At 46.1% G+C, this 13,175-nt stretch overlaps 1 protein-coding gene across 1 annotated transcript; it reads right to left on the bottom strand.

The window, feature by feature from the left end:
* Positions 1-421: 421 nt before the first annotated feature.
* UNC119B (unc-119 lipid binding chaperone B) lies at positions 422-11,632 on the bottom strand. Its single transcript, XM_011355887.2, has 5 exons — positions 11,351-11,632; positions 8,683-8,796; positions 6,385-6,496; positions 6,095-6,267; positions 422-4,209 (listed from the first exon to the last, which is right to left on the bottom strand). The coding sequence occupies exons 1-5, from the start codon at positions 11,592-11,594 to the stop codon at positions 4,097-4,099; spliced, it is 756 nt and encodes a 251-aa protein (XP_011354189.1). The 5' UTR covers positions 11,595-11,632; the 3' UTR covers positions 422-4,096.
* Between the last annotated feature and the right edge of the window lie 1,543 nt (positions 11,633-13,175).

Genomic DNA, 13,175 nt, shown 5'->3' with positions numbered 1-13,175 from the left:
AACAGATAGAAATCACATTTACAAGGGGCTGGGGTAAAGGGAGGGAACTGGCTACAAACACCAGGAACTTGAGAGAACTTCTTGGGGTGATGGAAATGCCCTGTATCATGATTGCAGTGGGGGAATAAGACCAAATACATTTACATTTGTTGAAAAATCAAATTGTACCTTTAAACAAGGTGAATTTTACTTTAGTTAAAGCACACTTTAATAAACCTAACTTTTAAATGTGTACATAAATTTTTAATTCTCAGAAGCCCCTGGCAAAATAAAGCAAAATTAAACCTAAAGCCCAAAACTATTCCCCAATCTCCCTATAAACCAGCTATGCTCAAACTATATATAAAAAGGCCACCCCTCACCCCATACCTGCTCCTCCCAGCAACACAAGGGGCCCAGTCAGAATACAAGAGAGGGTACACAGACTGTGAAAATCTTTTATTTCTGTCTCTTGTGGCAAAATAACATTATATACAAATAAATCACCTAGTTTACTTTGGACACAAAGATAATACAAACTGGAATGAGGATCTCGAGTGAAGGGGAAAGAGGAGGAAGGATAGATCGGGTCATTGATGTTTCTTATATTCTGTGAAAAATAGATTTACAAGGGAAAAAATAGACTTTCACAACTTCAATGACTTGACATGATCCTTTGTAAAACAAAGGGTAGATCCACCTCCACCAGATCCTTCCTGTGGCTAAGATGTTCTGTAACACAGCATGTGAATAACGTGATGGTCTGACGATTAGGCTCCCACACCAGGTACAGCAGCACCCTCTGTATCAGGAATCCTCGTGCACTGGCAAGGAGTCTGTGGTGTGGTTTTTAGGAGATTGTCCCCATTCCCCGAACCTCACTGACATCATGGTGACAATGGCCACCAGAAGAAAGTGACTTTACAGAGGGAAAAAAAGAGTACCCTGGGAGCCTACCATGGGGGCAGGACAAACTAAGGCAAGACTCACTCTATTTGTACATTAGACAGAGCCTATTAAATCTGCTCCACAAATGAGTTCCATTTCAACCGAAAATGTAAGTCAAAGATTCCCCAGTCACTGTCATTTCAAGAATCGCCAGTCTACGGTTAGCCTCAACATCCCCAAATCACTGCCCCTATTTGGGAATTAGAAGGCCCAGACTACAGGTATCCGCAACAAGTCCCACATACTCCTGGAAACTGCCTTCACAAGACAGTTCTGAGCTAACACGCAAGGAGAGCCTACTTTAGCCCAGAACTACAGTTAGTTATTTCCTCTATTTACTCTTTAGAATATAGAATTAAATAAACCAGGATCTTCTTTGGAGAAGCTCGAAGGGCATCTTAGCCGAAAGGCTTCCCAGGAAAAGAGAGACTCTCTCCCAGGAGATTACAAGGCAGAGGGGCAAGGGCAAGACAGGAGAGGAAGGGTGCAGGAAGCAGGCCCCCTGGCGCCAGGTGGGCCTGCCAGTCCACTGGGACATGTTCCCTCTCAGATGCCTGCTCTGAACAGAAGGCATCATCTCCCAAACAGGGAGGTTTTTTCCCTCCTATTATATCACCCACAAGATAACAGCTATCAACAGTGTAGATTCCTTAATAACATGGCCTCCTGACTCAACTTCTGATTGGTTCAGCTATTTACAGAGAAAGTTATGACTTTCTAATTCTCTCTCCAATGCAGGTATAAAAGCTCGAATTTCAAACTTACCCTAGTTAACACCTCAAAGTGGTAATGCTTCCCCAGATTTCCTGAGTAGCTAGACACAAGAATTCAGAGTCTTGGAAACAGACCACCAGACCTTCAGTAACAGAAGATGGCAAACCCTGTCTTGCTGGGTACAGTTTGAGCACTTGGCCTCAAAATGGTCTCCAGTGAGACTAAGGCAAACTAATAGGAAAGAGGACACAGCACTATCTATGCCAGAGGCCTGCCTCCTCTGCCCTTCTCAGAGGTCCTCCTCCTCGCAAAAGCTAACACTGCTGATAAGGGCCCACAGTAGACAGATGCAATCTGCCCTGGGACACATTTCCAAGACAAACTCTACTGAGCACAGCTCTGAGCAGCTTCAGAAACCACAACCTAGAGGGTAATTAAATAGCAAATAGTAGAAACTTTCTAGATAGGGCTTCTGTCACTGAGAGGAATGATTCTGAAGCTCCATAGCAATACGCGAACGTCTCGGAGGAGCCACAATGAGAAACAGAAGGACAAGAGGCAGTGCTGATACCTGTCTGCAGATGGGGAGGGAAAGAAGGCAATGCAGCTTTCCCCAGCAGCATATGGGACAGAGCCCCACATAAGGCACCTGAATTTGTAACTAGCTCCAGTTCTGAGATTCCCCCGGTCTGCCAGTCTCTTTATTCCCTCAGTGGCCGGATCCAGTGCTGGCACACAGGGCTAACCTAGGGCTTTCTCAGTAAAAAAGCTGTCCATATCCGGCACAGCCCAGACTCTGGCCTGGTACAAAGCACTGAGCGCCAAGGTTCAGGGCCACTCACGTTCTAGAATCCAAACCAGGAGCAACACTGGTTAGTGATGCACAGGAGGGGCTGTGGCTGAGTGCTGGCTCTTCTTTCCCTGGCCCCATGCAGCCTTCCTCCCAAGTGCCTTGGGAAATGGCTATCCAGCCAATTACTGTGATGCATGCAGTGACTATTACCATATACCTGGCTCCTTCCTACTGCCATCTTCTTATCAATGCTAAATCCTGGCCACAGCAACAATCTTATGGACTTTAGGCTTAGCACATAAAGCCACTCACACAGTCAGACACCACCCAGAGCAAGTGAGGTGAGACTCTATCCAATAAGGAAGGGCCTGAGAACAAAAGTAGCAGGATATACAAGGAAGTTTTTCTGAGAACACAGCTTTCTGACTGGAACAAGTGAAACAGGCTGAGGGGCCTAACACCCAAAGCAATTCCAACTAGCAGTCTGAAGGATTAGATATGCATTACTTAGATCTGACCTGCCAGGACAGTGCCAGAAACTATTTCAGTAAAGGTGGATAGGAAAATTCTAAATAAGAACTCTACAAAGAGTTTTGGAGACAAATCCCATCAGAAGCCAATCATCTAGGCTATGCTATGTAGAGAAAATTGAATGCCTCCTTTAAGAGCTGCTGGTTCGTAACTACGCCTGGCCCCAAGATGAGCCAGATTCACCTCTGGAGCCTGATTAGCACTATCAGAAGTCTAACTGCACATCACATACGCTGGGAACACCACTGACATCTTATAAAACCTCCCAAGAAGCAGCCTAGAAATTAAAAAAACACAATGAGGCTTGCTATGGCCTTGAGAGATACTACTGTTGCAAGAACAAAACTGACACATCCTATTTTGGGAGATAATCAAAGGTGAAGAGTCTAGAGAAGCAAGCCAAGCTTATATCTTTCCTCCAGAACAACAACAGGAAGGCACTGCCAGGCTGAAACCTTGCTGGCTCCCCAGAAAGACTAGCTGAGGATCCTGGAAGTCAGACAGATAAGCAGGCCTCTCCATAAAATGGATCTTTCCGTTTGGCAATAGTCTCCATCTCTAGTGCCTCAGGTCTCGGCACCATTCCTCTCCAATCACTTTCGAGTTTCTTTCCAATTAGTTTACAATGATGCACAGGCTGAGGTCAGATTGTGCTGATGGCAACACCAGAAGTGAGAACTGATGCCTGGAAGAGGCTGTCCCTGCAGCTTCCCACAGCACCCAGGAACCTAAAGAAGAGCTGCTAGCTGGCAGGCAAGCCAGCCAGAGCTTTCTCACCCAGGCATGGCTCTGCCACCGAGACCCGCGCTTGTCAGGACAACCAGGAGGCGGCTATGACTACATGAGAATAAACTTTCTTTTTTATCTGGATTCCAAGAGTCTTATCCTAATCTTTTACTTTACTATAGTACCTCTGTGACCTAAGGGGCAGGTAATACAAGGGAAGAAAAAATACTGGGGGAGGAAACACAGCACTGCTTGGCACCTTTCTTTGAGCACAGGAAGCTGCCACCCCAGCCTCAGCTTAGTGGGGCCAGGTTCCAGATGTGTGTTCTCTAACAGTAGCTTCGACCACCTCCATGTGCCAGGACCTTGGGCCTCAGCAAAGCACCTCTCCTGTCCAATCTTGCATTACTGGCCTCCATTATAGGCATAATCAGCCTTGTTGTGCATTATCAGCTTGTTGTCAACAAAGTAGAAGCTGTCAGAACGGGTCTCGTAGGGATTTTCAATCATCAGACGAACTGCAAATCAGGGAAAAGAAAAAAGCGAAGACGTGTGAGCCTGTCCCACGGGCTAGGTGGTAACCTAGTATCCCCTCTAAAATTCATAAGCTGGGCCTTCCAGAAAATGTGAGTACCCTTTCCCAGAATAATAAGGTCAGAGGGATCCAACCCTTGAGAGCTGGGGAGAACTGAGGAACAGAGGCCCTGAAACTCAACATGATACTCACTTCAACACAGGATGCAATCAACTCTGACAGGCCTTCCAGGTCACCTCCAGCCTGGATTCTGAGTTGATAGATAGCACCCCAGGAGAACGTGCTTACACTTTTGCTAACATGGACCACAGCACCTTATATACTTAGTGTTTCTGGTCCGTATCCCTAGAAATTCTGGTCCAAATCCAGAAAGCTGTGCCTAAATGTGCCAGTGCCCACAGGCACCCTGGCAACCAAAGAAACTTGGTGTGCATGAGTGCACGGGGACAAACGGCAAGGAGCCTTCACCAGACATGGCTCAAGGTATTAACTCAGAAATAATCCAGCAAAAGGGTCTGCCTGTCTTGGGATCCCGATTTAAATGTTTGTTCAAGCAACTGCCCAGACCTCTTGAACCATGCTGGAAAGTCAAGAGAATTAAACAGTCACTATCTCTGATCAGTTTTGAGTTAATGATTACACGTTACTTTGACTCCTCTGGAGGAAATGCTATTTTTCATCACCTTTTAGAAAATTGTAAAACTGATTAAAGCTCTTTGAACCCACCCAGGCCAAAGTTATTTGGTTTGTATCTAGAATGTTGACCTTCACACTCTTGGTTTCAAGAAGAAAAGTTGAACTGCCTTGGGTAAAAACTTGAAATGCTATACATAATCTTTTCTTGCAAGTATCTACATATTCCAGCCGATCTTGGGGAGCAGGGTTCAAATTAAGATTAGATGCTATCATAAACACCCTGCCCCACATTCTCAGCGATCCTCATTTTACCTGGGAACAACATTGCCACATGAATAAAGAGTACCTGGTGGTCAGAACAGGCCAATCTTAAGGACCTGGGATTCTGAGAAAACTAATTAGTATATGTAGATTCTTCCCTAAAACCCAACTAAATAAATTCTACTGCTATTCACAGGATCCTACTCACATCCTCATTGTTCTGGAACAGTTTTCTCTAATTACTAACAGAGGTTGCTAACCTGAGATGCTAACCTGAGAGGATGCTAAACCAAAGTCATAGAAACTGAAAACTCCAGTTCTTTCTCTCTAATTAATAAGCCCATCTCTCTCTGGCCTTCTCCCTCTGGTGCCTTCTCTAGTTCTTCCCCCATAACTGCTTCAATCATGTCACTCTTTGTGCCTCAAAACCTGTAACAGCTCCCTATTTCCTGCTGGGTCTATTCTAACAGTTTGTCTAATGAACCTTCTACTTGCAGAGAATGAGCAGGAAGAGGTCCTCAGACTTATGATTCTATTTTTAGCCCCCCATTTCCCGCCTAGCTGGGATTAAGGAATAAATGAACGGCTGACAAACAGTGCAGAGCAGAAGCTGATGACCAGAATGGGGTGGGAACCATGACCAACAGTGGACAGGAGAGGAGCTTCATCTAATCAGAGTCTCAGGGATCGTCATGGGCCTCTTCTCGGCTCCCTGAGTCACGCCCTTTCCCACAATAGGCATCTAAAAAGTATTATTAAAACCTTCCATGCTCCCATACAGGCAGAGTCAGAGTTTGAAATATCAGATAGGATCGATAGGAAACGAGAAACCTGAGATCGAATGACTAGAGATGTATCGTGTCACTATTTCTCTCCTCTGCAAAATGAGTTTGTTGGATCAGATGGATTTAAAGGTTCATTCCTTTTAGCCCTAAAGACGTACAGTGCTGAACAAGTCAGGGGATACGTACTGACATCCTCAGAAAGCTGGGGAAACTCATAAATATGTTCACAAGTGTTCCTGCTGCTGGGGATGCAGAAACCAAAATCAAAGTCAAAGTTTTTCAGCAATCGTTCCCGGAAATAATGCCGTTCAATCATCCGGAAGTTTGACACAGGTTTGTCCCCCACAGTGAACTCCACCCTGCAAAATAAATCTCTGTGAGCCTCACTTTGCCGCCCGCTAAAGCCAACCCAACTGAGAACATTCTCTTCTGTAAACAAGCGGAAAGTTCTCCCCTCAGGCAATACTGGTACTCACGTAGCCCCGACCGTCCGGAGGCGGAGAAATGCTGGTGTGAACTGATAGCGGACAAAACGTCCTGCACTGATATCCACATCTCCACTTTCCTCCTCTTCCTCTTCCTCTTGGTCTGAAAGCACACACGGAATTTTGAGCGAAGCATCTCAGCACCACCAGCCCAAACAGCACAACAGCGCTAACATCGAGAGCAGTGTGGCTGATACATACTGTGCACCTGCTATATGCCAGGTCCTGTGCTAAACGCTACATAGAATTCTCACAACCACACTGTGAGGTGTTACTATTAGCTCCATTTTACAGATCAGAAAGCTCAAAGTAAGGGAGGTTAAGTAACATGTCCAAAGTCCCCAAAATAGTAAATGGAATGAACAGAGATTTGAATCCAGGTCCATCTGACTGAAGGCCTGTTGACCAATCTGATGTACTACTAGTCACTAACCAAAAGAATGAGACGACAAAAGTTGAAACTAGTCAAAAGGCTCCTTCAGAGAACACAAAAATTTCTGACAGGCAGCAAAGACAAACCCCGAGAAATAATTCTGTTATTTAAACGGAAGACACTGACCTACTACCTTGGGGTACTACATTTCCTTGGACTAATGCCTTTTATGCCTATTCTAGGCCACAGCAGCCCCAACACTGACCACCCGGGAGAAAGTGAAGCCGATGCACAGTGAAGCAAGGTGTGGGACCTGAATGAGGGTCTACAAGGGTATGATGGTCTCGGTCTAGTCCATTCTTGAACCCAGAAATGAGGAATTTATAAAATGAGAACAAAGAGTTAGTTTCCTCAAGTAACCATCCCATGTCCAGCAGAGATTTGAAGTCTTTTTCCGCATCGAACATCTCTGCCTCTGACAAGCCCAAGAGCAACTGGGCAACCAGACTGAGTAGGGTTTGTACCCAAACTCTAGAACCCTGGCTCCAACAATGTGATTCAAAGTCACACCAAAATTTCTCAGAGATTCCAACTCATCAGAACAAGCGCTGCTGAATGTGTGTGACTTGGTGTGAGCATATTCTAAGTGAATCAAGATCCTTAAAGGTAAAGACTGGAGAGCCTGAAAATCAAAGTATTTTTAGAGTATCTGCAGCTGACCTTCTTGAGACAGTTCAGTTTTGTACTGAAATGAGTATCCTGAGACCAGTCAAATTCAAATCTATATACCTGAAGTAGTACCAGGGGTCTGTGAAACATCCTAAGTACTGGACATGTGGCTCAGAGATATGAACTCCATGGACCCAGGAAGCTAGCTGGCCCTGACCTCCTGATGTCAGCTAGGTTTGTATTGAGCCTTCAGGCGCCTTGGCCAGTATGAGAGTATAGCAGCGTAAAGAATACTTGGTGGGGTAAAGAGACCAGGGCTCTAGCCTTGGCTGTGTAATTAACCTCAGCTGAGACTTTCTCAGGAGAGTCTTTGACTTATCTGGGGTACTAACACCTGCCTTATCAAATTTACAGCCTCTTTCCGAGTAGCGAATCAAATGAGAAAAGCTTGAAAAAAGAGTTATTAATACAGACTGCAGCTGATACTCTGAAGAGTTATCTGTGGTGGTGTTCCAATACAAACTCCAGGGGGTGCTGACTCTCCAGAGATGTGCTCCAAAGACAGTGTGGTCTCCCAGCCAGAAATGAATCACCCTGGAACTGCATCACAAGCACAGGAACCATCTATTCAAGGCTACTTTAAGGAATCCCAAGTAGATGAGTTCATAGGCCTGGACTTTCTGTTCATCCAGAAAATGGTGGAGATTAAAAATCCAAACTAGAACTTACTGGGAAATATGAGACACTATTTAAAAGAAAGAGTGAGACGAGAAGTGAAACTGCTTCATGGTCTGGACTGGAATCCTCAGTATCACCCTTCCAGAGTGTCCTTTGTACTCAAAGCTCATATGAGCTTTCCTTGTTACAGTTTAATTTCAAGGATTCCTTTCCTAAGTAGGGGCAATCTGGAAGATGAAAGAGCACAGAACCTTAGGAGAGTCACTTGGAAATTCTGGGCTTCAGTTTCCTTATCTGAAAAATGGGAAAAATAAATCCTCTCAGAGGTGTGAGGATTACATGAGCGGATGTAACAGAAAGCTGTGGAACACAGTAACTAGCACAAGCAGATACTCAACAAACATCAGCCTCTTAACACAGTTTCAAACCAGCAGGCTCAGCAGGCCAGGCTTCAGGAGATCATGTAAATGTCGGAGTCCATGACACAGGATGCAATGGCACACAAAAATTCAAGCTTCAAAGGCCTTTTGCTCCAATTATCAAGTGACCACTACAATATAGAGGCCTACCTGAAACACAAGGTTTGGCAATCTCAAAAAGCACTGTCCCTGTCTCCAAATCTCGAATTTTGAAGCGGGTGAAATCAATACTGTAGATGTTGTCTTCGGGTTTACATAAATAATCTGAAAATGAGAGAGAAAGAGAGAGAGAGACCAATGCTGTTAAATAATCTTCTGAAACTACCATTCACATTTTTCTCAGGTTTTGAAGCAAACTCAGGTTTTTTTTCTTACGCGATTCACTTAAAATATACACAAAAACTTCCTGTTATGTTATAAGCAAAGGTTGTGGGGAGAGAACTAGGGGATCCAAGAAAGAAAAAAAGCATGGACTTGGTTCGGATAAGATTATGATGACACTTTTACAGTTTAAAAAGATTGCTTTGGAAACACGTCAAAAATGACCTACAAACCTTTCATGATCTATCAACCTGGATGTCACAAAAGAGCAGAATTTTTTTTAGAAATCTACTTAAAAACACTTACCCTAATCTAATGACTAATAGAGTGCTTGTTTGCCAACCATATCACAATGAAGAGGTCAGCAAACTTTCTCTGTAAAGGACCAGATCATAAATAATTTAGGCTTTGAGCCAGTCTGTCACAACTCCTGAACCGTCACTTAGTGCAAAAGCAACTGAGCATCTCTTCATTCTAATAAAACTACTTAAGGACACTGAAATACGAATTTTACATAACCATGTGTTGCAAGGTAGTATCCGCGCCCTCCCCGCCCCCCCCCCAACTATTTAAAAATGTAAGAACCATTAGCTTGTGGGCTGTTTGAAATCAGGTGGACTATACCTACACAGGCGGCAGGACAGATTTGCCGGTGAGCACATTAGGCCGAAGTGGAGTAGAGCCCACAAAAACCTGAGCAACGAATCAAAATAGGACTAATCATAGAAAATTTCACTGATTTCTTTCTGTGATGATTCCTGACAGCATGCATCTTCTCTACAATTCATTCTGGCACTTTATCTTATCTTGCCTACTTGTGTTAGTTGTTTCATGTTTCACATGCTATCTGGTAAGATGGCAAACTTGAGAGCTACTGATAATCCTGTAACTCTCTAAAAGGCTGAGATTGGTTCTGCACCTTTAGAGGGTACTCAAAAATAACTTGCTGAAGGGAACAGACTTTAAGAAAAATAACAACACCCAGAAGTCACCAAGCTCTGACCTGTGGTTTTCTGCAGTAAACTGCAGAGCACAAATCCCAAGCTCCTACACAGGACCTGAGTGCCCACCTCTCCGTCAGGCATTAGAATGGCCTAATTCACCCTTGCTATTAGGAGGAAACATCAGGTTAGAAAGAACAAGTGATAAGCATTTCTGTACCTTTAGAGCCCCAAATGAAAACTGGGTCAGAACAGAGCTGCTTTTTCATAACAGTTCAATGAAAATGAATAGCGAGACCTTCTAAAGATATACTAGGCATGAAAATGATAGTCTCAACCCAAACAGTGATGGAAAATGGGGACATCAAAACATCCAGAATCAAGTGAAAACTATTTTAGGAAATGAGAATTCCCTTTAATACAGTCTGGACCAAGACCCCCCCCCCCATTCCCATCCCCAAATCACTGGAGCTGCCACCAGCTTCCTGGGGTACACCCAAGCAGCCCTGGGCTGATGACTAAAGCAATTCAGCGATAACACTATGGTAGCCTCAGATCCACCAAGGGAGTACTAGTGCTTCAGGGCTAGAAATCTGGAGAGCAAGGGGGATGGGCAGGGCACGCAGGGCCTAAACAGGTGACTGCAAACTCTCAGAGGGTAAATAGCAAGAGAAAAGTCAGGTCAAGGCTTGGCTTGGAAAACAACTGAAAAAGGGAAGAGGTCCAGGGTAGGGGATGGGCAATATATTTCTTCCCGCCCTCCCTCAAATCAATGAAAAGTGTAGAATGGTTTTATTTTATGCCAGAAACACATTTCTGAAACAGTGATATAATTCTTAATTCACTAGAACAAGTGTCAAAAGCAGGATTCACATTTTGGATTTTGTACATAAAATGAAACTTTTTTTTAATGTGGCACAGTTTGAAATGTGCATGAAATGCCACCGCAATGTATTTGAGGAAGGAAGAGCCCACCAGCTCACAAAAGGGCAAAGCTTGGGGCCAAAAGCGGAGAGGGGCTGTCAGGATCCAGAGTAGAGGGAAACGCAGAGGAAGCAGGTAGGGGTCTGGGCTGGCAGAGGGCTGCAGAAGCCGAGAGTAGATAGGGTGAGGGGACGGGGCAGAACTGGAACTTCATTGATGGCTGGGGGGCTTCCAGGATGAGGGAGCAGTGGGCCCACTTACCAGGGTCTGGAGGATCCGGTTAAGCTAAGGAGCCCCCTACCCAAGGAAGTGAAGCTGAAGAGGGGAACGGCCCAGCCTGAGGGCCCAGCTGGGGCCGGCCAAGGGGAAGCCCGGTGGGGCCGGGGGCCAGACCCAAGGGAATGCAGTCAAGCTCAAGAAGAACCTCTTCCCAACCAGGTGTAGGTGACGGTGGAGAGCGCAGGCCCGACCGGGCGGAGCAGTGGGCAGCGCGGCCCGGCCGGCCGGCCGGAGAGGGAAGGGTGGCTAGGTGGACCCCAGGCCGATTGAGCGGCGAAAGGCCGGCTCCGCTGGAGGCTGCAAGGGGCTCCGGGTCCGGCGCGAGGGGAGGACGCAGCGGGCCCCGCACTCACTCTCCGTGACCCGGCTGAGGCGCAGGACGTGCTCGGGCCGGATGGTGTCCAGAGCCAGGAGCTCCTGCTCCGTGACCACTGCCCCGATGCCGTCGTCGACCGCGTGGTGGGGCGCCTGCCGCCGTGCCTTGAGCCGGTTCAGGACCCCGCCGCCTGCTTTCTTCTTCTTCTCCTTGCCAGCCACCAGCCCCCGGGACCCAACCGTCGAGCCCCCCGCCGCCGCCTCGGGGTTCAACCCGCTCATCGCTCCGCCGCCAAGATGGCCGCCGCCTCCACAGCGCCGTAACTATGGAGAACGGGGGCGTGCCCCGGGTGCACCGGCGGGGCCGGGCCGGGGCGGGACCTGCGGGGCTGCATCGGGCCGCCTTTTCACCAACTTTGTTCCAGCCCGGTGGTGGGTGGGCCCTAGGAGTGTCTGGAAATTAAGTACCCTTAGACATGCCATCAGGTCCCAAGTCACCCCAAATGCTTTTTAAAATACCTCGTACGGTCAAATGATTCTGTTATATAAATTGTGGAAAGGCATGCTAAATGTTTTTTAATCTGTAGCATGGAAGGTAAGTTAAAACAGTGCTTACTATGCAAAGGCAGTTTTCCAATTAGATTGTCATGCCTAAACCCTACTGTGCTAAGCTTTGAGCTAGACATAGGGCTGGGGATATAATATGAATGAGGTTAGGGATTGGGTTTGTCTTATTCACTGTTGTATTGGGTGGTCTAGCTAATGCTTGACACATGGTGGGTGCTCAACAAAGGAAAGCCTGAACAGCACCTCACTATGGAGGAACTCCCACTTTGTTGGGGAAGACTGGAAAGTACATAATTCATTATGTGGCTCTTCCTCTTGATTAATCCAATAAATACGAATGAACCAGAAGACAAATCAGAGTGCTGATTGCTGTAACAGAAGTACAGCAAAGGTACTAGCAGAGTACACATGAGTGGTCTGGGAGATCAGGGAGAGGCTTCACAGGGGTAACTTCTGCACTGAACCTTGGAAGTTAACCATAATTTCACCAGCTGGAGAAGGTGGGTAGGGGTGGGGAAAAGCTGCCCTTACACCCCCCAAGTGGCTCCTTCTCTAGAGATTCTGGATCCACAGTCTTCTGTGTTGGTGGCCAGGGCCCAACTGATACAAAGTCTGTCCGCTAGATCTGATTTCATCTCTCATCCAGAGTGAAACTCTCTCTTCTCCCCATGATCAGCCTCAAGACTTGACTTATACCAGGCCTTGCTGCAAGTCTTTCACCTGATGGGAGGGGCTCAGGAGGGATTGACAAGCCTAGCCTGGTTCCTGGACAAAATCCAAACCTGACTCCACCTGTTGGCCAGCCTGGTGGGACAATGTGTGGACAAGTTCCTATCTAAATGCTGTCCTGTCTTTGAGAGATTACCACTGGGTGGCACTTACCAAACTACTAAGGAAAATTTTAATAGATGTGAACAAAAATTAGTCTTCCCTTTTGCAAACAACTCTTTTAAACCACTCGGCAGTGAGTGGTTGCTGAAGAATTTCCAGAACTTTTAATATGGTACTTTATTGTGAATCACCAAGAGTGGGGGTTAGCACGCAGCCACTTCCCGCATTCACTTGGTCACTGAAACTTTGTTCTCAGAAACCAAGACTAGTTACCCGGACCTCAGCTTTTTTCTTTCTAGGGATGATAACAAATGTATTCAAATATATTAACCCCTTTGCCTGCAATTGCACATCCAGGAACTTAGATTACATGTATGCGAGATGTTTACTGCAGCAACATTTGTAACACTGAAAAACTACAATCATAGTTGCATTCGCCTTATGCAGTTATTTCCCGCCCCCCAC

This window comes from Pteropus vampyrus, unplaced genomic scaffold (assembly GCF_000151845.1).
Source record: "Pteropus vampyrus isolate Shadow unplaced genomic scaffold, Pvam_2.0 Scaffold23, whole genome shotgun sequence".
Classification (NCBI taxonomy): domain Eukaryota; kingdom Metazoa; phylum Chordata; class Mammalia; order Chiroptera; family Pteropodidae; genus Pteropus; species Pteropus vampyrus.
This window is presented reverse-complemented; position numbering and strand designations above follow the sequence as displayed.